This window comes from Drosophila hydei, unplaced genomic scaffold (genome assembly GCF_003285905.1).
Source record: "Drosophila hydei strain 15085-1641.00,03,60 unplaced genomic scaffold, DhydRS2 tig00000243-arrow-arrow-pilon, whole genome shotgun sequence".
In the NCBI taxonomy this organism is placed as follows: domain Eukaryota; kingdom Metazoa; phylum Arthropoda; class Insecta; order Diptera; family Drosophilidae; genus Drosophila; species Drosophila hydei.
The window spans coordinates 1,132,866-1,157,724 of NW_022045693.1; the positions used below are offsets into that span (position 1 = coordinate 1,132,866).

Genomic DNA, 24,859 nt, shown 5'->3' on the forward strand with positions numbered 1-24,859 from the left:
AGAGAGGGGCGAGAGCGGAGCAGCGCGGTTTGCGCCTCTTTAAATGCAATTCAGGCGAAAGGCGCACAAAGGGACAGCGAACAAGATGCCGAGTTGCTGATTGTGTGAGCAGCGCAGTCAGCGTTCACGTTGGCAGCAAGAGCCGCAAGAGCTTTTGTCGCCGCCACAAACATGGAATATGACAGGCGAAGCACAGACTAGAGAGACGCAGAGAAGAGAGGAGGCGTTGGAAGAAGGCATGCAAAGCCCTGTCAAGTGAAGAAAAGCGACAAAAACGGTACGAACGAAGTTTGCATGGCTGTGTGCGAGTGTGTGTGTATGCGTGTGTGTGTGGGCAGTGACTGCGACTGCGTCGGCGTCGGCAACTGCAACTGCGACAGAGACCCAAAACAATGGCGACAATAAAAATGCGATCGCACAACATGCGACGCAGATAAAAGAACGCAAAGTGACAACGAACAACTTTTAATGGAATTGTCGTCGGCTGCAGCGCTTGGAAGAGACTGAGGGGGAAAGAGAGTCAGCAAAAATAGATATGCTCCGCGTCGTTGTTGTTTATGGCTGCAAGTCGCGTGCAAGGACGTGCCAAGCAGGATAACACACGCCGCAAGAGAGATAGCCAGAGGCAGAGGCATAGGCAGAGAAAGAGAGAGAGTGCAGCAGCGCTAACGCCCACGAGCTGCGCACGTTGAGTTACACTCGACGATCATCGCCTTCGGCAGCTACTGTGGCACATGCCGAGGCGGAACTAACCAGTCAACGAACGAACGACCGAACGAATGCCGCTCTCTTGCTTTCGTGCTCCCATTGGAAAACTGAGTGCGCTCACTCTATCGCTCCATCTCTGTTGCACAGCAGAATGCGCGCAGCACTTCCAATTGGATCAAGTCGGGCGCTCTCTTTCTCTCGTTTGCACGTTCGCTCGCTCAGTGTTCGGAGTGGTCTTGCAGGTTTTGCTGCGTTTGTTTTGTTTACGCTGTTCGCTGGAAAGCCAAGGCGAGCGCAGTACATCAGTTGCCCAGCAAACTCGCCCTAAGCAAGACGTACGCGCGCGTGCCGCTTGCATAATACGTGAGTTTTACGTAAAATACGCAAACGTTCAAAATATCACAAGTGCAAAGAACTTTGAAAACCATATTTAATAAAAAATAAAATAAAATAAACTAGAGTGCAGTGTTTACCGTTAATTGCTTATCGTTTATTCGATTCGATCGCACGATCGATGTTCGCGTAGAGGACGCCAGCATATGATGAGCCTGACTGTTGTCTCGCTGCCGCAACGTTACAAACGAATCCTGCAAGCGATGACACTCGCCGTTGCCGTCGTCTATATGACACTATTGCTCTATCAGAGCGCCTACGGATATCCGGGCCTACAAGTGAGTTGTGCCACGGCGAGATCGTTGCGTGGGTGCTGCGCTGCCACACACACACACAAACACAACACAGCACACATACGCCCACACACACGCACACAATAGGGAGTTCATAAATTGTTGTTGTGCAAAGCCCATAAACCCCCTTCGCCAACCCCAGCCCTGGTCCGCATTTGCATGTTAGTCTACCGCCGGATCCATTAGCAGCCTCTCTATCTCTCTCTCGCTCTCTGTCCCGTTTCGTGCACTTTCATAAATCAACACCGGCGTTTGCAGCTGCGCATGCGTCCCTCTCCCACTTCAGCCTCCAAGCCAAGCCAAGCTCCGCTCTCCTCCTGCTCTTAAACCTTTTTGCGCCCTTGCCAATGTCTTCTGCTGCTGCTGCTGCGTTGCCTTTGCCTTGCATATAAAACAGTTTTTTTCGGTTTTTTTATTTGCCGTCGGCAACGCGTCGCCAAAGCTTTCAGTGCTGGCCACCCCTCACCGCCCTCTCTCCATCCATCCACCCTTTTCCTTGCATTTCTGATTTCTGACTCAGTTTATTGTTGTTTTCTTTTCGTTTTTGTTTTTGCTGGGGCTATGCATAAATTTCTGTGTAATAAAATATTCTGCGCTAATATTGCAAAAGTTCTTCTTGGCTGCAATTCCCCGATCCAACTAGAATCCGACTTGCACTGGACTTATCTATTTATAAGCATAAATATATATATGCAAGTATGTTTGCATGCATATATAATGTTGCTATTGTTGTTATAAGAAACCGAGTTCTGTAGCTGGAAGATTTCACTTGAAGAATTTTCAATCTTTGGTGCTATATTATGAGATGTTTTCATAGTAAAATATAGTTTAATTGATAGGAATTACTTTTCATGAAGCTTGATATAGTTATGTCCAAATATATTTTTAAACTGATATAAAAGATATTTCAGTAAAATCTATCAATCTGAATTTCCCGTTCTTACTATTACCAAGATATTGTATAACTTTCATACCTTGGAAATACAGGGTATAAGGGTTTTATGAAACTGCATGTAACACGTTGAATCCGATCTGCTTAAGAAACTGTTGAAAGAATTCCTGTAAAGACACGAATAGTGTTTTTAGATTTTAATTATATCGCATTCCTATTCCTGATAATTAATTGAGTCTTGAAAGTCATTCCCATTATATTTTTTCACTCAGTTTCAAGGGCTTAAATCGAAACCTTATGTAAATAATAATATTTAAAATATATCTTTATATATCTTATCAGCATTAAGAACTCAGTTTACATAATTGAATTGTTTATCTATAAATATGACTCTCATATATCAATTTACTGTATTGTATAAGTTGGAAAATAGAAATAAATAAAAGTCGACTGAGACTAGTAACTTTATACATAGATATGTAGTAATATATATATATATCTAAAAGCTTATACGTACTCCATTTTGTTTTCTATAAATTTTCATTTTTTTTAGATTTTTTCTTTAGCTTTTTTTTAGGCCGGAAGTTTGGCCGCGTTTGGCGCTGACTTCATTAGAAATCGCAGCATGTGCAAATGCATAGAATTATTTATTATTTATATCTATTTCATTTTTCTCGTGCTTCTTCGTCTTTTCTTCTGCTTCTAAAGTCTAATTGAATTAATTCAATTGCTTGTTGAAGTTTAGCAAATAGTTGAATAGCGCTGCTAAGCCAAGTTTAGCTAGATTTTAGCTAGTTTTAAAATGAATTTGCGGCCAGAAATAATTAAAAACTTTTTATGAGTTTCTTTACTTTTTTGCTGTTTGTTGTTGTTAGTTGTTGTTGCTGTTGGCTAACCGGAAAAAGGGGCCGGCAATGTGTGGCATGTAGAATACTTGGAATGTGCTTCATATAGAAGGCAGGCATACATACACATATGTATGTATGTATATATAGAAGACTTTGCTGTCCAAATGCTGAATTGGACTTTATTAAAGTTGTTGTTGTTTATGTCGTTGTTGTGGTTGTTGTCGTATTTCAATTGAAGTCGTTGCTCGTTGAGGTCTGTGACTTGTGTCCAGCTATTGCATTGCTTTGCAAAAATTAATTCTTTTATTTAATTTTAGCTTTTTTTCTTTCTTTTTTTTGGCAGAAGTTGCGCAAGTTTTTTTTTTCTTTCTTGGAACTTGGGTTGGGCTTTTGGCTTGCTGCAGTCCAATCAAAAGCTGAGCATTGTCCGCTGTCCAGCCAGCAATTGACCTCCACTCAGCTAAATGTCGCGTGTTGCTTATGCATAAATCATCACGAATATATATATGTATATATATACATACATATATATATTTGGATATACATATTAAATATTCAATCGATAAATGAATTTGTTTATGCGAATTTGTTTAAAGTGTGCGCCTTGTGTTTTTTGATTGATTCGTGTGGTGCGCTATGAGCATGTCTAACTAAGCTACAACAGCAACAACAAACGAACAACAATTGCAACACGTAACAAACAACTCATGACTGCTTTGCATGCAAATCAACAGTCGCAAAAAAACCCGAAAAATGGCCTCAAGAAGGCAAAATAAAGTCGAGAGTGTTCTTGAAGGGCGGTAGCGTCTGCACGACTAGCGTATACTCTGTAAATAGCAGCTAGCTGTTGTAGCATAACATACTACTATATATACTTTATACTAAGTTAGCTATCGAAATGAAATTGTATATCGAGAGCTAAGTTGCGAGCTTCAAACTAGACTCTGAGCTGACTTATTTCAAGTTCAGTCCATTAACATGCTTATTTCCAGTCATAGCATAATCAAGTTATTGTTGGGCACACTTCAATAGTGTATAGCCTCTCCTGTTTTAATTCCTACAGGGTATTTGTGGCAAGGCTCTCAATGTTTTTGATTCCTGTTTTGCCTGCGCAGGTGCCGCTGGCTGGCTGCAGCTGCAGCTGCTGCTTCTACTCAAGCTTCTTCTCCTCTGTTCCTACTTCCTACTTCTTCTTCTCTGCTGCTCCATCTCCAGCTTCAATCCAGCTCCTCCCTCTCTTGCCCACTCTTCATAATCAGTTGTTCAGTTTTGTGTTGAGCATCCAAAAAGTTGACGACACTAAGCCGGCGAACAAGCGCCTGATAAAAGTTAGCAGCTGAAATGTATCTGTAAGATGCGCAGATACTTTGTTGTATCTGTGTCTCTTGGTATCTTTGTATCTGCAGCTGAGCAGCTGAGTAGCTGCTGCTGCTGCTGCTGGTCTTTGGTGGTCGGGTTTTTACTTAATTGAGTGAGCTGCGCAGCTCCTCATATGGTCTCTCCCTATACCTGTCTTGCTCTCGCTCTCTCTCTCCTTTTCTGTGTTTGGTATCTTATCGTAGATTTGTATCTATCAGTTTAATATTGCTTAAGCAGCATTTTAATGAAGACTTAAACGTTCAACTCGACCTGCCAGTTAACAGTGCTGTTCATTAATCTAGCGCCCCTTGCCAGTTCTCTACCTTTTTCTGGCTATTGTTGTGTGCGTTTTGGCCATTTGTATTATTAATTGACTTGGCAATTGTTTATAAACATATTAATCATCGCCATAATGAAGCATTACACAATCCCTCCCGGCCATGATTTGAGTGTGTGTATACAATTTTGGACAATGACAACAAACGCCTGAGCGACGCGCCTTGTTGCCTGCTCTATGTGATACCCTGTACATCTGTCGAATATGTGTTAGGGCTGGTTATTTGTTGTGTAGAAGTAACAGGTAGATGGTAGTTATATTCATAATCGATTAATATCGATCGTCAAAATAATTATTTTGTATACATCGATAAATATCGATTCCGATACCGAGAAAGATTAACTTATTGATCGATAAATGATAATCGATAAGTGTCGATTACATTTTTCAAAACTAAATTCTGTCGTTGTAAGAGCTAGATGTTAACATAACATATGTATATTTAGTTGAGTTATCGATAAATTAACTTAATTCAACAAAACCGATAATTATCGAGCTTTTAAATAGATTTTTTTGCTGATGTTTCCTTGTTGCTGAGAGCTTAAGTCACATATATGCAGCTAAATTGCCGACACCTGAGCCTTTTATGCTAAAACCGATAAATATCGATATGTAGCTTTTGTTAATCTAAGCCTAGCTGGTTATCCATTCGTTAGCTCTACTTTAGTTATTTGACTAGCTACAGCGTAGGCAAGACATGCATATAGTTTAGAGGGTAACTGCTAGACGCTGTGCTGCTGCTACGTTTGTTGTTAACGCGTGTGTATCTTTTATATTGTATCTTGTATCTTGTTGTTGGGTTTTCGTTATTTCGTGTGTGCGCAGGCGTGCTCGACTGTTGGCTTGTCTATATGTTTAGATGTGGACACACGTGTCTTCAAGTTTCTCTCTGCAATTGCATTTGTCGCTGCTCACGTTCGAGTAATTCGCCAGCTGGGCTTGTATACCCTACCCCTGGCTCGTTTTTGCATATATTAGCAGTTGCTTTTGCTGTTGTTGTTGCTGTTGCATCAGCATCGGCAACGGCATCGGCATCGGCAACTGCAACTGGTTCACATTCTAATCTATGCAAGGCCCCTGCCTTGGTTAACTTGTTGTTGACTCAATTGCTTTTTAGCCGGATTTGCACTTAACCAGATTGAAGTTTTGTTTTGTTTCGCTGGCAATTCGCTTTCACTGCTTGGGTCACGACTTTTGCCTGAGATAAATTAATTAATATTTTGAGCTCTCTTTTTAATCAGCTTCGCCTGGCCATTTGCACTTGCCACCTGTCAGCAGCTTCTTTTGACGACTGCGGCTCATTAGGCAGTAGCTGAGCTGCCACCTCATCTGCAGCTCGTCTTCTCTATCTGAGAGGTTTACTCTACACCTTCCGCTCGCTCTCTCTCTCTACCTCCCTCTCTCTCTCTGTCTCTCTTTCTTTTCGATCGTTGGCCCATTATATTGAACACCGTTTTTCGATCGTGCCGCAATAAAAATGTATGAGCCAAGTCTTTAGCCCTATCAAGCAGACAATATCGTGTGAAGCAGCAGCAGCAGCAGTAGCAGCAGTTGCTGAAGACCCGTTTACCCTGTAATAAAAACGGCGAATGAGAGGGGGGCCTAGGCGTCGCTGTGGATGGCGGCTTAAAGTAGAAATGTTTCCATTTTCAGTTTCACAAAAGCCAAGCAAATGAGCTTTAAGAGAGCTATAACTGTAAGAGCTTATATAAGCCACGGCTGATAGCCGAAAAGATACTCTATAGAGCGAGCTGTTAATAGATTAGAAAATATTGGATATAACGATATTATGTATCTAATTAATATGATTTATCGATTCGAGTTATCGATCAAGCATTGATCTGCATCGAATTTAGAGTCTAGAGTTATTATCATTTAAGGCGCAGGCCTTTCTTAGCGTACCTTTTAGCAATTTACAGGGTATACAATGCTGTATAACGGAAGTGCCCGCTGCGCCCTGTTGATTTGCATAGCGGAAAAGCTTGCCTAAATTAACACTTGGCAACTGACCCCACCTTGTCTCCCTCTCTCTTTTTGTCAATTGCCCAACTTCTTCTGCTCTTAGACCGCACTCAGTCAACGCTTGAAATACCTTTTATCAGCTCAATTCAATCAAAACTTGAATCAGATTCCAAATTTTCCAATTTCCAAGCGCTCAAAGTCTAGATAAAAGCGCTCCACAAAGAGAGAGAGAGAGAGAGATGAAGCGAGGTCTGCTTTTATAAGCAATTGAAGAATTGCCGCACAACAAAAGCAAATGAACCTGTTATCAGTGAAAATTAATCAAAGCAAGAGCTAGCGGCTACACGAGGTGAGCGGCAGGTGCAAAGGGGGGCAGCCAAATGAAGCTCAAGCTTCAATCTTGCAGCTGATCTTTGTTTGGCTGCTGCTGCTGCTGCTGCTGTCGCTGCTGTTATTGTTGTTTGCTCTTACTCAGCATTTATGGCGCTGTGATTGTTGTTGTTGTTTGTTTGTTCTGTCTGCCTGTCTGCCTGCCTGGCTGCCCCTCATTTGTTTGCCATTGTTGTTTGCGATTGAAGTTCGCCTTTTGTTTGCCAGGTGAAAATGCCTGTCGGCGATAGCAGCGCTTCATATACATGTACCTACATATATTTGTTGTTATTTTTCTTCCACATTTACACAACACAATTTGAACCCACACTAAAACTTCTCTAACCTCCCTCTCTCTCCCTCTATAGCTGCCGCCGCAGTCGCAGCTGGATGGCAATGAACCTGCCACAACGACCACACAGCAACAGCTGCAGTCCCAGCCGCAGCCGCAGCTGCAGCTGCTACAACATGCTTTGCCCCGCTCGCTGCCACCCACACACTCAGCCTCTTCGCTGGCCACGCCCATAACGCCCTCGCTGATCATACGCAAGGACATACACAGTTTTAACTTTAGCGACATTGAGGTCAGCGAACGACCCGCTGCCACGCTGCTCACTGAGCTGGCGCGACGCAGTCGCAATGGCGAGCTGCTGCACGATCTGTCGCAGCGTGCGGTAACTGCCACGCCCCAGCCGCCCACCACGGAACTAGATGACATTTTCATCAGTGTGAAGACGACGAAGAACTATCACGATACGCGACTGGCGCTGATCATCAAGACCTGGTTCCAATTGGCGCGCGATCAGGTGAGCTCAGACCAACACCAACACCAACACCAACGCTAGATACCCAGCAATTAGCGAGATAAAACCCAGGTCGATTAGTTCAAGCAATTTGCCAGGCCAGGCGACAATTGCCTAACTGCACTACAAGTAAAAGGCGCAAGCTAAAGGTTACGTTTCGATTGAGATCTTCCAAAAAGCTGAATTCAAATAAAAGCCAGCTAATTTCTTGTCTCTCTCTTTTTTTTATAGCCTCATTTTTTTTGGGGCTTGGCTTATTTGCATAATGAGTTTTTAAGCTGTTTGAATTGAATTCGCTTGGCGATTTATGATTTTGCGGCCGCCGCTTAATTGGCCATAAAAATGTCTTCATAAGCCAAAATATGCGAACAAAAAACTTGCGAATATACGATCTTAACTAAATAATGTTCATGACTATAATGAGCTTTAATACCCTCTATAATAAGGAGTGTGCGTGAAAGGGTAGGTGAGAATTGGTTCGACTTTGATGTAAAAGCTAGTCGAAGGCAGCTGGAAGCAAAGAATTAATAGTAAAGATGTAGCTTAACTACTTTAGATAGGTTTTCTGTTTAACTAGTTGCAGCAGCACAAAGATACCCTCTGATATGCAGGGAGTGTGAAAGGGTCGGCTGGACTTGGCTTATATTTGATGTGAAATACAGTTAAAAGCAGCTGGAAGCAATTTTTGCTTAGTAAAGGTTACTAAAATCGGTTGATTGAGCTAAACTAATTTAGGTAGTTTTTTCTTTTGGATAATTTCAAGGAAGTCAGAGACACCTTGTAGAGGGTGTGGAAGTATAGACTCGAGCTAAAATTGATATAAAAGGCCTAAAACTAGGTAAAAGCTAGAAAAACTGTTTCGATTTTGATAAGTTTTCTTTGATCCGTCCTCAAGACACTCAGAGCTTAACCAAGCTAGAGCTATAAAATTTGGTATACAATTTCCAGAAGCTCTAATAGATCTATTGCAATTAATTCTTGTTTCCTCTTTAGTAGTTTAACGCTAAGTTTATTAGATCTAGTTCATTCTTGAGCAACTATCTTGTATCTCGCAGGTACTTGTATGATAACAGCCAAGTCATACTTTTGGCAGCTGCTCCAAGATTTACGATTGGTAGCGGGATATAGGGTTATATGCTACGTACATATACATACACATATACATATACATATACATATACATATACATATACATATACATATACATATACATATACATATACATATACATATAGATATACATGTCGTTTTTACATGTTATATGTGTCTGTTTCTGTTTTCTATGTATTATTGTCGCTTCGCCTCGTCTGTTGATGCCAACTTATGCAAAATCACGCGTCACAAATGTGTTTTGTTATTGTTTACAGGGAACTGCAGGCAAGCAAAATAAAGAAGAAAAAAACCACATAAATAAATAAGCAACACACACAGATATATGTGTGTGTGTCTTTTAACTATTCAAAATTGTTGAAATGCCTGACAGGCACGTTTCAGGCTTTTGGCTGCAACTGCTTGCAGCGTGCAATGCGCTTTATTTTGATTGCAGATGAAGAGGGGCGAGAGAGAGGCAGGGTAGGAGAGCGAGAGCGAGGGGGATGGGGTGCAATGGGGCTCCTTTTAAGTGCCCAGACAATTGCAGCTGCCATATCGAGTTGTAGTTTTCACACTATTAAAGGCGAGCTGCACTGAACAGGTCAGCAGCAGCAGCAGCAGCAGCAGCAACTGTTGCCAGTGCAACAGCCACAACAAGCAACAACAACTACAACACTCTAGCTGACATGCAACAATTGGCTTGCAAGTTTGATTTGCTTCGAGTGGCAGCGGCTGCTGCTGCTGCTGCTGCTGCAGGCAGCCAATTATTTTGATGCGACCAACAGCAATATGGAGCAGGCAACAACAGTAACAGCAACAACATCTACAAAATGCGTTCAATTTGATTGGTTTGTGCTGCATTTGAAACTATTTGTGTTGCTGCCCCATGTTGCTGCCTCTGTTGCACATTATAAACGCCTGTTTAATGTGCCTCTCTGTGCTGCAGTCCACTCCACTAGGCTTCACTTTGCCGCGCGCTTCAGCCATAAATGGCCAATGGCAACAGCAACAAGTCTTCAACTCAGCTCTTAACTTGGCTGCATTGGTCAGCTGTAGTCTGGCAGCAGCGGGTATGCTTCATTTATAGCTCAATGTGGACCACAATTATAGGGTATGTGAAGTTCTTATGTTGATGCAGCAGGTGAGGTCGGATGATAGCCATCGATATCCTAAAGAGAGAGAGGAACTCTTCGACAGTTATCTAAATTATATGCAAGGATTTCTTACCCTAGCAAAGAGAAGGGCTCTATAAGAGATGCAAAGACGCATAGCTTAAAGTAAATGTGATTAGATATTTATTTCTTAGTCCCTTCACAGCTTTTCACAATTCTCCTTCTATGTCAGCTTACTCTAGTTAGTTTAGTTTCTTAGCGCTCTCCTCAAATTCCACAGCTGCAGCTGAAGCTGCATTGGGCTCACTTCTGTTCGATCTTTCATACAAATCAAATATATATAATGCTAAATCTTGTTTGTGGTCAAATACAATTTTTCATGATGGCCGCTGTTGGGACTGAGCAACTGCTCTCAAGTGGCATTCAAATTATTCATGCAACAAACAAATGAGCATAAATTACTGACAGTTGCTGCCGTGCTGCAGCGATTCGACTTTGATTGAACGATTTTCACCAAATATGCAAAGCCACGAAAATTGCAAAGGCTACCGTGTACGTATCTCTCTCTCTCTTACACACTCTATGGCTATCTCTCTCTCTCTCTTTCTGTTTGTGTCTGCCTCTGTTGGCAGTTGTCTGGCAGGTTTGTCAGCCTGTCTGGCAGTTCGCTTAGTTAGCATCTGATTTGCTTTTCGTCCAAGTTGCATGCAACATAACAAACGCATGTCAAATGTCGCTGACTTTATGCAGATAAATCGCAGACACAGTTTGACAGCCAGCTTTGCGAGTGGGTGGGTTTTCGCTGTTGCTTGGCTGTTGTTGGGCTCCTCTTTCTCTGTCTGCTCGGCTATTTAGTTTTTCTTTAATGATGCTCTGTGTGGCACTTATTGAGCGTTTGTCAGTGGCAACAGCAACAACAACAACAACAACAACAGCAACAGAAACGGCAACATTTGCTCGAATGTCTTCCCGGAAAAAACATTTGCTCGCTGTTGTAACAAGTCTTTATTTAGCTGTGTGTGTCTGTGCGTCTGTATCTGTGTGTGTGTGTGTGTGAGTGTGTGTGGCGGCTCACATTTTATTTTATTAGCCGCAGCAAGCAACAACTGTCGTTAAATTTTTAACTGGACAAGCGGCTAAGGCGGTTGCTGCTGCTGCTGCTGCTGCTGCTGCTGCTCATATGCCTCTAACCAGCGCCTCGTCTACTCTGTTTCATAAGTTTATGTGGGGTATATTCGATTACGAACAATATTCAAATTGATTTATGTTTTCGTTTCTTTGTATTTGATGCAGTTTGAGAAACTTATGAGAAAAGCATGACTGCCACGCCTCTTTTTACTTCCTCATCTGCTAGTTGCGCTGTTGAGAATCACTTTCTGAGTTTTACAGTTTGAAAGTCAACATAGTTGACTTTAGTCTTTAATTTAGTTTTTGCTTTAGCTCATATTTCTCGGCTTTCCAGTGCATTGGCTCAGTCGGCTATGCCCGTTAGCAAAGTTCATACACGCTTTTCTTCAGCGCTGTCTCGGCCTATTTGCGCTTTGTAGTTGCCATGCGTCACGTTCAGCGCGTTGGCTGCTTTAAAGCCTGGTCCCATTTCTCATTAACTTGGCTTAGCCAGCTGCTTAGACTCTCTTGCTCGTACCTTGGTCAGTTTGTGGCATGTTGACAGGCCCGAGCGAGTGCGGCACAACAACAACAATAGCTGCTTCTGCTGCAGTTCCAGCTTCTTCTTATTTACTCGACAGCAGCCCAAGTTCTAGTTGAAGTGAAGTCCAGTTGCGCTTAGGCTTTGAGCTGTCAGCGCCTCATAAACATGCGCAGAGCAAATGACACTTGTCATATGTCTCCCTCTCTCTCTCTCTCTCTCTATCTACCTCTCTTGCACATTGTATGTGCAGCAAGGTTGAGAGGGAGGACGGGCAGCAGAGCTTTGCTCTTTTGCTTGCGGCTCACGCGGCGTATGCGCAATGAGCCGCATGGCAATTAAAGCTCAATTGACAGCACGTCCAAAGTGTGCCGCCAACGTACACACACACATACACATGCACACCCTCCACCGTGCTGTCGCTTTTGATTGGGGATTTTTTTTTGGCGGCCTTTTCAATGCGCTTCAATTTAATTTAATTCGCAATAAATTGAAATATTTTCCATTGTGTTGTTTATGCGACACAAGCGACAAATTTTTTCTTCTCTTTTTTTTTTTGCGAATTATGCCACGCCCCCAACCCTCGCCCGCATGCAACTTCCTTTTTAATGTGCCCATTTTAATATATGCCAATTGCTTGAACAGTGCCTGCAAACAAGCAGCGTACGTACAATTAATGCGCCATATGGCAAATGAAATTCAATTACGACAGGAAGAGGAAGAGATTAATGACGAAAGAGAAGAAGAAAAGCTTCTTTCATGTATATGTATATATGCCTATAAATATGGTATGTTTCATATAAATTTGCAGTCGTTTTTGGGGTGGTTGCAGCCTTGCGTTGCATCTATAGTTTTTATTAATGTATCTATGAGTACAAGTATCTAATAGATACATACTATGGCTCTATCTCTACCGTATATTTCCATACGTTTCTTTCATCATCTTCAAATAATGAAAGTATCTTATAGATACTTTCAATATCTGAAGATACATTTAAGATATTCTCAAAGTATCTTAAGGTTAAAATATTTTATAGATATTCTGTGCACACTCTCAAAGCATCTTATGGCAGAAGTATTTTCCAGATACATTTGCATGCTTTCAAAGTATCTTATAGCTATCAGAAGGCACAACTATCTTAGGGATATATACCACACGCTCTGTGCATATAATTTCATATATTTCTATATTAAAATTACTCTTTCCACAGTTGTTTGTCAAAGTATCTTAAGGCAAATGTATCTTATGGAAACATACTAAGGAAACATGCTATACCCACTCTGTCTCTAGCCCCGATCTATTTCAAATAAGCTAACATATTCAAATACATATTTCATGATTTGCAACAGTTGTTTGTCTGCCTAATTGCTGCCAAGTCTGTTGCCACAGTAAAGTATCTTTGTATCTTAAAGATACACACTAGCTTCATCTCTGTCTGCCAGCTACCATCGCATGGGCCGCCAATCAAATACACATTCAGCTAATTGATTCATTTTGGACTCTTTTTGGCCAAACGCCTCATTAACCAACAAGAAGACAAGGAGAAAATAACTTTCAACACGCCCCGCAACATGCTGCCGTCGTGGGGGGCGGGGGCAACAACAGCTGGTGGCAGGTGTGAGGGTCGCGGGGCAGACAGACCTATAATTAAAATGTGAACCTTTTGTGGTTTTGCTCAGCTGGCCAACATCTATAAAGCCGAGCAGAGATTACGCAAATTGGGCCACGCCCTCAATTTGTTTGCTTTGCGGTTGCCTCGATCAGCTCCAAATTTTCAATCGAAAGAGAAAAAATGATTATTACATCAATGGCGTTTTTTTCTTTGTGAATTAAGAAATTAATTATCTCGACGGGTTTTGTATCTTTATTTTTATCTCTTTATCAAATTTTGCCTTTTTCTAGATCTTTAATTTTTAAGTTTGTTTATGTCTTAGAAATGTTTTTATAGTCTGAATTCTCATCATATAGAAAGTCTTTTTGATGAGATTTTGCAGACATGTTGGGAGCCGAAAGGGTAGAAGAAGAAAACAAAAAAAAAAATAAAAGCTTCTATCAAGCATATAAAGAAATATAACTAAACTAAAAGAGCTCAGCTTGCCACTCTGTAAAATTGAGAGAACTCTTTCTCAAATCAATCGATATGCTGGTTGGATGAATATCATGTTTCTTGCTTTATATTGAATATAGTTATAATATACATTTTTTTATTTTTAATAATATTATCGATAAATAGTAATAGTTTATAACTTTTATTATACTATATAACTATAACTTTTATCATACCATATAGGTAGGTATTTATTGCCATTCGTTTTCAAGTATCGATAACTTATGTCGATAAATATCGTATATACTAAGACTTGAGAGTACTTAAATCTCTATATTCCCCCAATCCACAGAGTTTTCGGCTCTCTATTGTAATAAGATTTCCAATTTCAGTCAAGTTTATCTATTTTAAAGTATCTTTGAATGAGCCCTGACTAATTTTCTTTTTCATTAGATCAAGTATTTGCATACATAGTTTCAAAGCTCCATAATTTGGTTTTGATTAGCTTTCAATTCATAAATTCTTCAATTCGATTTGGTGAACTTTCACTTTGGCTACGACTGCAGCTGGCTTAAAATGAATTTTTTGGGAAAGCATGTCCAGTTGGCCATCGCACGGCACACGCCCCCCACAAAATCATGGTTAATAATCATATTATTTGGCCAAAATGCAGACAAAGCCAAGACAAAGATAGAGGCAAATTCAAACCACTTGGCAACGGCTCGAGGTAAAATGGAACTATGGACGGACCGCACCCCACGTGCTGTTGAAGTGGAACTGCTGCCAGGGGCGCAGAGGGGGCTGCAGCAGGGTGTGGAGAGCCTAAACAATGCAGCTCCACAAATAGCAACAAGAAAAACAAAAAAAAAAAATAGCCAAAATACTGCAATGCAACGGTCCAAAATGTTGGTTTTTTTGGCCTAGCCGCCGCCTTTTGCCTGCAGCTGCAGCTGGAGTTGGAGCCATTGAAAATGCATTGTTGTTGCTGTTGCTGTTGTTGCTGGTCTATACCGGCGACAGTCAGTTAACTGTTTGACTGCTCTTGGCCAGCTCTTGGTGCTCTCCTCTTTGGGCGCCGAAAACATAACGAATTGTTGTGGCAATCGCTTCGTTCCAATTGAATGCATGCCGCGCCGCAGCCTGGCCGCAAACTTGCTACGTGCAACGTGCAAAAAACACCCAAATCCGAATCAGAATTCAAATCCACAAAACGAACATGCAACAACAGCAGCGACTATAGCAGCAACAGCAACAACAACAGCAGCAGCAGCAGCTCGACTCCAGCTGCAGCTTTCATGATAAATTTGTTTTGCATTTAATGCTGACCCAGGCGAAATATGTTGGCAAATTTATGGACTCTCGCTTGCCATCTCTCTCTCTCTCCCTCTTTTGCTCTCTCTCTCTCTCTCTCTCTCTCTCTCTGTCTATGCAATGTTAGCAGTTATGCACTTGAGATATTCAAACATGTCTGTACCCTGTAAAGCTGTGCATTGCGTTGCATGGCTATGAATCGGGTATAGCAAGTCGAATACCCTGTAATTTATCAAATAGATAGGCTTCTGTCAAGCACTTTCAGTTGTAAAATATTCAAATATTCTTGGTCTTTCTATATGCCACAGGTATATTAGGTGTCTAGTTTAGAGGTTAGCTTTAAGTTAGGCTCTGTCAGAGTTATAAAACCCAAGAGTTATACAAACTTTTCGACATATATACCTTACATAAAAATTGTATAATATATCCATATATCCATATAACAAGGTAACTTCAAGCCAATCCCCTGCTAGACTTAAAGCTCTTTCACAATTATGAGGCTTCACTGTCTGGCTAATTACCTAGAATTTCTATTGCAGTGCCTTTTCGACTGCTGCCCATTTCGATTTAAATTTACGAGTAGGCAACGCCTTGCCTGCCTGCCACGCCCACGCACCGTCAGTTAGCAATTAACTGGGCCAATAGACTGACAAAAAAAGGAAGAAACGAAAGAGACAGAGAATAAAAATCATCCCGAGTCTGGCTAAAGTCTATGCTTAAATTTATGTGGCAGTTGCATCAGAGCGCTCAACTTGCCACATAAATTTGCAACATGTTGTAATGTTGTTTGTCAACAGTTTGAACAGTCACATAAATTAAATGCGAGTCAAGTGCGAGTGCAACTGCAGCAGCAGCAGCAGCAGCAAAATCCACAGCAGCAGCAACAACAACAACTGCAACAGCAATATCTAGCTGCAACATGGTGTTAACATTTTTTGCCCCGCAGCAGCAGCAGCAGCCGAAAAATGAAAAGTGCCAAAACAGCGAGAGACTGAGAAAGAGAGAGAGAGAGATAGAGAGAGAGTGAGTGCGCGCACTCAAATAAAATCTCGTGAAAATCCATGAAAATTCAGCAGACGACGACGACGACGAAAAGTTTTCAGCAGTTGCTGTTGCTGGTGTGTTATAAAGAACTCGACTCGACGACAACAACAGCAACAACTACTTCGACAACAACTTGAACGTTGGCAACGTTGACTTTCTAACTCTTAAACACAGTCGAGTTTGGCCAAAATGCTTGTGCAGCGGGCGTATTGTTGTTGCCGCATGTTGCTGTCGTGGCACTAACAGCAACAGCAGCAACAACAACATGTTGCTGTTGTGTGCTTCGTGTTGTTGTCAATGGTTTAAAACGATTTTCGCCTGATTTGACACAGGCGAAGAAATAGTTATTAAAGGCAAAACCAATTGAGTTGTAGACGGCGACACGACGGCGAGAAGGGAGAGAGGGAGAAGCACAGAAAGAAGCTGAGCGACAGCATAGGGAAAAAAGCTAAGGCAGCAGTGGCAGAGAGACAAGCAGAGTTTGCAGGGAAAGAAGCTAAGGCAGCAGCAGAGACAGACAGAGGCAGAGACAGAGAAGCAACAAGAGAAGCGCAGGCAGACTTTCAAATAGCCGCAGGAACTTTTTTCGTCTGTCATTTGGGCAATTAGGTTTTTGGATATGACAGTTAGACCGAGAATACTTACAAAGAGGGGCAGGCAGAGACAGAGAGGGATGCAGCATTCCCACTGTCTGCTTTGGCATCGAAAAGTACTTAGGGAACACAATTTAAAGTTTCTTACTGAATTCGTGTGAAGCAAATAGCCCTCAAATAGAAACCCCTAGCAGAGCAGCGATGCATAAAAGACACAAACCAACAAGAAGCAAGTAGAACAATTACCAGAACTACCTTAACTTATCCCTTGAAGAAGGCGAACCCAACTAGAACTATATTTCTTAAACTTTGTTCTCTTTTTGCTTGAGTTACTTCTTTGTCCAGTTTATGGCCAGTTTCTCTCTTCCAATTGCTTTGCTTTTGCTCCGATTTCAGCGAGCGTGTGGGAAATTTTCTTATCTGATTGTCGCTTCTTCACTTCTTGTAAGAGGAATGCGGGGCTTACAGCAGACGCTGGCATAATTATATGTAGATTAGTCTTGACACCAAAGTAATATGTATATATATATGACTAAATGTAAGGTCGGAAAAAGTAGGTCTATGTTCCCATGACTTGAATTGTGATTAACTTACAACATATGCAAATCATATGCTATAAATAATGGTATAGCGGCTGGTTTACTGTTGCTCATGAAATTGACAGCGCACTGTAGAGAATGTGCTCGAAATTATAGGGTATATATAGATGCATACTTGATTTGGAAATCAGTTTTAATATTGGTCTATCTGATCTGTTTGTAGGTAAACAGTTCACAAAGTCTTAAGGCTAGTTTGTTAAGGCAAGTGCAGGGATCTGCCTTCATTTACAAATGGTGTTAATGCTAATAATATATAATGAATCGGCTTAAAAAGTGATCTTTAAGTGTACTAAATACTATATCACATCTTCCTTTTAGATCGATATTTCTTTCTGATCTATCTCTCTCATAAGTTCTCCTTCTCTCTTATCGATGTCCCCACTCTCTCTCCATATTTCTTATATAAGCCTAGCATAAATCTTTTAAGCAGCCTTTCAATATATATAAACTCCCATCTTGTGATCTCAGCTAGGGTATCTTTATCTTAAATCTACCAAAAATTCTCACATGGAGACTCAAAATCAGCCCAGCTCAACCTGAACTTCCATTTACAACATTTGATGACATCATTTCGCTGCTTCAAACAATATTCAAACAAATTTCTTTAACATCTTTACAGACCTGGTTCTTCACAGACACCGACGATCATTACTATCAGGAGAAGACAAGTGAGTATTTCATAAATATGTTTATGAAAAGGAAATGAAAAGATATAAAATTACTTTTTTTTTGCATTGTCCGCCAAAAAGAACAAATTTCGATTACCATTTCGCTTCGATTTTCAATTTCAAGAATGAGAAAAAAACTGAATTGTTTTTTGGCTTAATGCATATTTATCAGCGTGGAGTTACCTGTCGACCTCTTACCCTTTCCTCTTTTTTTTTGTTTTTTTTGGGTACGTTTGTCCGACCCCGTTCTTGGCCTCAATTTGGATTTCACATCAGCGACGCGGCCACGCCCCATCGAACGCCTAATCTTGGCCACTGTCTGCCCCGAACGAAAACCGATTAAAGTTTAGGCTGTCCGTGTGTGTGTGTGTGTGTATCAAGTGTGTGTGAGTGTCGAGTGTGTGTGCTTACCTGCTCACCCGCATTTTAATTGAATTGCAGCCTTTTCGTGCTTCGATTTTTGCGTGCAGCTGCATAAAGTTTTCAGAGTTTTAATTAAAAAAAAAAAACGAAGTTCAAATTTCAATTTAAAAAAAAGGGAGAGACGAAGAAGCAGAAGATTGTATTTTATTTTTGCATACCCCTAGACTCGCTGCCTCTCTCTGGTGCTCTGCTTCGGGCAGATCTCATGTTTCACAGCCTCTTGAAGCTGGATCCTTTGCCTGGCTGCTGGCATTTTGATTAGAGCCAAAAAGGATTTTCAACTAAACACGCAGCGAACAGAAGAAGAAGAAAAAGAAGAGGAAGAAGAAGAGAGTCTGCATTTTTGAGTTATGTGTTGTTCAGTTACTGCCTCTGCTTCCGCTTGTGCTTCTTCTGCATTTTGTCTGGCGTACAAAAGGATATATAGTTAATGTCTGTCCTTTTGTCCAGTTTGTTGTGTGTGCTTTAAATATTTCAACAATTTTCATCCAATTAAGGCGCACAACTTTTTGCGCTCGCTTTTTTGCGTTTGCTTTTGTATTTTCAAAGTTCTGTCACCGCCCGCCCCCTCTGCGGCCACGCCTCTGGCCTTATCGGCGGCGTCTGTCAAACGAGCAACAAAACGCATCCGCTGGATATGAGCGGCATTCCCCACTAACAAGCTACTGTTTGTCTCGTTCTTGTTGTTGTTCTGCTCCTTCTGCTGCTTCTCTGATATGAGCTTTGGCTCTTTTTGGTTAATTAACATAGATGTGGCTTCTGGTCTCAGCCATGGCAGCCGCCCCTGGTCTACCCTCTACCCCTCGACACCTCCCATGTGTATTGCTTGTCTTTCGCTTAATTACCAATCTTTAGCGAATTCTTAGCACACACTCTAATGCCATCTCTTTCTCGCTTGCAGAGGGACATTTGATAAACACGAAATGCTCCCAGGGCCACTTTCGCAAGGCGCTGTGCTGCAAAATGTCCGCCGAACTGGATATCTTTCTCGAGAGCGGCAAAAAGTAAGTATACAAAACATAAGAACATATATACATAAAGTGTTTATAGTATATATATATAGAATATAGTATGTCTAAGAGCGAAATCTGTTGTTGAACCTAACAAACTTTTTTTTTAAGTTTTTATTTTTTATATTTCAATTTATTTATATTTTATAGCATTATTTTTTTAGTGCCAGTTTTAGTTGAGGAAAAGAAGCTTCCCATTTATAGATAGATATACTTTTGGTCGTCTTCTTTATACTTCAGTTGCTGCTGCCGCTGCACGTTGATACCGCAAACAAATTTAATATCAGCAACATTTTGTGTGCCCTTTTGGAGCCACGCCCCCTTGTCACATTTAGCCAGCTTAATGGGCAGAAATAAGAGAAACATAAAATAAATATGTTGGCAGCGCGTGCATTGACCAGTGCAATGACTCCCATTGCAGCGACTGTTGCTGCTGTAATTGTAGACTTGAATGCTTTTAATAAGCAACCGCAGCAGCAGCAGCAGCAGCGACCACAGCAATCTATCCAACAGGCATCCTATCTGTGGCAAAGCAAACACCCAGTTTGGAACTCGGGTTGCAGCTGCGACGCGTTCTAATTTGCGCAATTAAGACGCAGCAGCAGCAGCAACAGCAACTGTGCCTGCTGCTGCGCCTGCTTCTGCTGCTCTCCTTCTTGTTGCAGCCACTCAAAACTTGTCCAGCAAAAGACTCAAGCTGCAAAGACACTTCAACTAGCGCCCAAAGGAGATGCCTAGAAATTCTTCAGCTTGTTTGTAATTGCGCTGGCAGCAACAGCAATAGCAGCAACAAAAACAACAACAAATTGTTGTATTGCAAGCTGAAAATCTAGAACAACTCGGACATGCCTCAACTTAATATGAAGAGCGGCTGAGTAGGATGTTGCTGTTGTGGTTGCAGTTGCAGTTGCAGTTGCTCCTGTTGCTGTTGTTGCTCTTGAGCTCGCTTAAAAGTCTTGCGACTGCTCCGTTTTGGCTTAGAACTTGAAACTGTCATTATAAAAGCACTGAGCATGCAATCAATGCAGCAGCAAAAGCAACTCCAACAACAACAATAGCAGCAACAGTTGCTGGCAGCAGCAGCGGCTACAAATTGTTGCCGGCAACTTGCAGCAGGTTCATAAAAAAAATAAAACAAAATAAATGGCAAGCAGGCTAAATGTGCAGTTATGATCAAGATGATGCAGCAGCAGCAGCAGCAGCAACTGTTGCTGTTGTTGTTTTTGCAACAGGAGTTACTGCTGCTGCTGCTGTTGCTGTTGCTGCTGCTGGAAATGGTATCAGGTGGCGCAGCCAGTTTCCTGTGCCGCTTGATTGGCAACGCTTAAATTTGTTGCTGCTGTTGCTGTTGTTTTTGGAATAAGTGCAACAGCATCGACTCCAGCAACTGCAACACCCAGCAACAACAATCGCTGGCAAAATATGGAAAGAGGTTAATTAACGTGCACTGAAACGGGCAATTATGGCGCTCAGTTGGCTGCAGCAACTGCTGTTGCGCTTTTATGACCCATTGCTACGCACAGCAGCAATATATGGCCGCTGCTGTTGCCGTTGCTGTTGCGGCTGCAGAAATTGAATCCCCGCAGCGGGACGTCCATTCTATTAAATGCAAATCAAGCCAACTGAGCCCCAAATGTGCCTGTTTCGCTTTCAACTCTGTCTTTTAATTACATTCAATGCAATGTGGCCGCAGCACCAGCAACTACTTGTTGCCGGCAGCTCAAGTGAAGCGACGCCTTTTGCTTGCTGCTGACGGGCTAATTGCAGTATGTCTATTATAAACCCGAACAATTAGTGCAATTTAATTAAAAATTACAACAGCAACAACAGCGGCGGCAGCAATTGTTACAACAGCAACAACAACTGCAAGTCACCAGCAACAACAATTGACTGACCGCTCGACCTGGCACGTCAATCAGCCTTCATTTAAGACAAGCCGCCTCTACCTCTCTTCCCCTCTCTCTCTCTCTCTTCTGTCTCTCTGAATCGCAGCTTAATGCATGCAGTCGAACAGCTTAAGGCAATCATTAATTATGAGCTGTAGGGAAATCGGCTTAAAGGAATTTCTATAGCACACACACAGCAGCAGCACACACATATAAGAGACACAGGCGCCAAGAAGGTGTCGGCGCCGCCTCTGCAGCTGTTGCGACATTCAAGTTTATATAAATTAGATTTCTGTGTGCCCTCTACCCATTACAAATTCCAAAAGGAAGAGTTGACTGTGTCCATGCAACAGCTATGTAACAGAGAGCTAAATTTAAGTTGAAGTTGTAGAAGAGAAGAAGTGCAAAGGTAAAAGTAGAAGCAGAGAGTTAGGACAGTAGATGTATAAAAGTAGAAGGAGTTCCAAATTACAAGAGCTTAAGTAGTAGAAGAGAAGAAGGAAGAAAGGCAGTAGCACTAGAAGATAAAGTTTAGATATGCAGCAAAAGTATCTTCTTCTAGCTAAGAAACAGCAGAGTAGAGCTGGAAGACGATTATAAGAAGAAGATAAGTAGAGTAGAAAGATAAAAGAGGAAAGTATAAAGAGGAATATAAGCAACAACAGAATCGCAGTCGCTGAGTTTCGTTAAGCTGTACAGGGTATCTGCCAGTCAGTCACTCGCCATGCTCGCAGCCTTTGTTTTTTTTATATAAAACGCCAATCAAATGCACGCTTCAAATTGTTTGCTTGTTGTTGTTGCTGTTCTCTTTTTTTGTGCTTTCAACTTTTTATTTTTCAATTTATTTGTTTCAAGTTCTAATTTATCTCATGCTGTGTGTATGTGTGTGTGTGTGCGTTGGGTGTGTGTTTGGGTGTGTTTGGTCGTGCCGTATGCCTGCCACACCTAATAAACAAATGTCGCGTTTCGACTAGCCAATATTGTGCGAATGTATCTTGTATCTCTGATTTGCGAAACGTGGCGCATGCCCTTGCCATGACGCATTAAGATAGTGGCAAGTATCTGTATCTGTATCTGTGCCTGTGCACTTCTGTTTCTGCATGTTTGTATCTTTGTTTGTGCATTGGTGTCTTTAGCTTGAACTCTGCATTTGTATCTGTATCTGTAAGTGTAAATCTGTATCAGCTCCTACGTATGTGTATTTGTATCTGTAAATGGAAAATGTATCTATGCATGTGTTTCTGTACTTTTATATTTGTATCTCCAGTACAGTATTATGTATCTGTTCCTGTGTAGCTGTATCTTTTCCTATATATCTTTATCTGTATCTGCCTATGTATCTGCATCTCCTATAATGTTAAATTTGTATCTGCAGCAACTGCAGTTGCAACGTATCTGTATCTTTTCCCTACATCTTTAGCTGTATCTGCAATTGTTTCTGTCTCTTTTGCCTCGGCAATTTTGTGGCACGTTTTGTGAACAACATTTATTGGCATTATAACGGCATTTTTGGTCTGATGTTACTTTGTTAATATTTTCTGCTTTCGGCCTGTCCCTCATGCAATTACGACACGTATTATGCGTAATATTCACAGCATCAGCTGCCAAAGTGGAGCTCAATGGAAAGTGCTCGAAAAAAAAACATAACAGGATTCACAGCAGCAATTGTTGCCGTTGTAGACGTTGCTCTTAATGTTGTTTTATATATATTTTCAAGATGAGTTTTTTTTGCCTGCAATTATTTTGGGTGGGTGTTGTTGTTGTTGCTGGCGCTGAGAAAGCGCGTGGGAATTCGTTGCACGTCGCTTGCAATGTGGCACATCAATGTTATTTCCCAGGCGTCGAGTGCTTCCCCCTTTTTTCCCTACTCACTGGTGCAGCCCGCAGCTAATCCCACATCAAAATCATAGTCCAGGGCGGGTTTTGTTTAAACAGAAATAGTTGCGGCAACAGCCGCATTATTATGCACACACAACACCAATCCATCTAAGGCTTAGCTGCAGCGAGAGCTGCGACAATTTTAATTGCTGTTGTTGCTGCGCTCTATGCGTTTTCTTTGCGGCTTGGAAAAACCTCGTAAGCATTTGTCGCATATGTGAAAAACCAGATGTTGCTGCTTGTGAGAAAATTTTTAACCGCGACAACAGCAACAGTTGCCCGGGGTGGGCCGGGGAGTAGGGCAAAGAGAATGCAGCCCAACGCATCAATTTCATTTATTTGCCACTTGTGGCAGCAACAGCAGCAACAACCACCACACAATTATTCAATTGAGGCAATCAAAAGAGGGGCGCAGCTAGTCAAGAGGGACGGGAGCGGAGCTAAATTTACTTGACATTGTCGCAATCTGAAGTCGAAAATGATGTCTACTTTTTCCTGTGCATAACGGAAATGCACAATTGGAGCTGGTTGGATATGCAGATGAAGTTGCATTAGCAACTGTTGCATCCGGCGGAAAGCAAAAAAATGTTGCTACTGCTGCCGCTGCTATTGCTGCTTTTGCCGCTGTTGTTGCATGGCAAATCGCTTGCTCTACATTTCAATTACGCGTCGCCCACACGACAATTGGCGTCAATTTGCCAGGCTTGTAGCTACAAGATACATTTTTGTATCTTTTGTTGTTATTGCTGACGCCAGCGATATCGTCGCATCGTGTTGTTGTTGTTGTTGCTTTTAGTGCTGCTGACAAATGCGTTTCAATTGTCGCCGCTGCGTTTTCAATTGTTCAGTGAGCGCGTCAAAGCAGCATTGAGAGACATATTCGAGCGCGCAACTCTTAAATCTGTGAGTCACGCTTGCGGCACTGCACTCCACTGCAGCCACTGCAGGCGCGCAGCAACTGTTGCTGTTGTTAATGAGCTGCGCTGTTTGATTTAAGTGCCCGCCTTAATGTAAATATCTTGTTTTGGAGACCCGTGACACGGCACCCAAACATTGATTTGTATCAATCCGCAAATATACGTATATATATATATTGTATCTGTAAGATACATTCTCTGACGCTCTGACAGCTGACTTATTGCTAATTGCAAAGCCAGACAACAACAACAACAACAACAGCAGCAGCAGCAAAGTAAAGAAAACAAACGAAACGAAATCAGTTCGTCATCCTGGTTTCTTTTCTGTTTGGCGATCGCTTATCTGGCACGATCCGCCTTTGCTCGGCTGCCTGTCAAAATACTTTTAACGCTGACTGTTGTAGTTGTTGTTGTCGTTGCTGGCACCGACATCGAGTCGGATTTCGAGAGCGAGTGCGACTGCGACTGCGACTGCGACTCACTCTTAATGCGAAATCTATTAAGACTGCCTGCATTGGCGGCTCGCGAAGTGCCCCGTCAATCATTTTTTATTATGGCTCCAGACATAAACTCATTTCAACTGCAGTCGACCAAAAGACGATGGCGACTACGCCCCGGCAACAGCTGCTGCCCACATCAGCAATATCAACAGCAGCAGCAGGAACT

General features: G+C 41.8%; 1 protein-coding gene across 1 annotated transcript in view; it reads left to right on the top strand.

Annotated features, from left to right (window-relative positions):
• The first annotated feature begins 1,032 nt into the window (after positions 1 to 1,032).
• LOC111592962 (fringe glycosyltransferase) overlaps positions 1,033 to 24,859 on the top strand; it is a 29,588-nt gene continuing 5,761 nt past the window's right edge. Inside the window, exons 1-4 of the mRNA XM_023305452.2 lie at positions 1,033 to 1,379; positions 7,530 to 7,967; positions 18,031 to 18,079; positions 19,404 to 19,506. Coding sequence (XP_023161220.2) covers positions 1,248 to 1,379; positions 7,530 to 7,967; positions 18,031 to 18,079; positions 19,404 to 19,506 — 722 coding nt within the window. The 5' untranslated portion in view covers positions 1,033 to 1,247. The remainder of the gene's footprint in view (positions 1,380 to 7,529; positions 7,968 to 18,030; positions 18,080 to 19,403; positions 19,507 to 24,859) is intronic.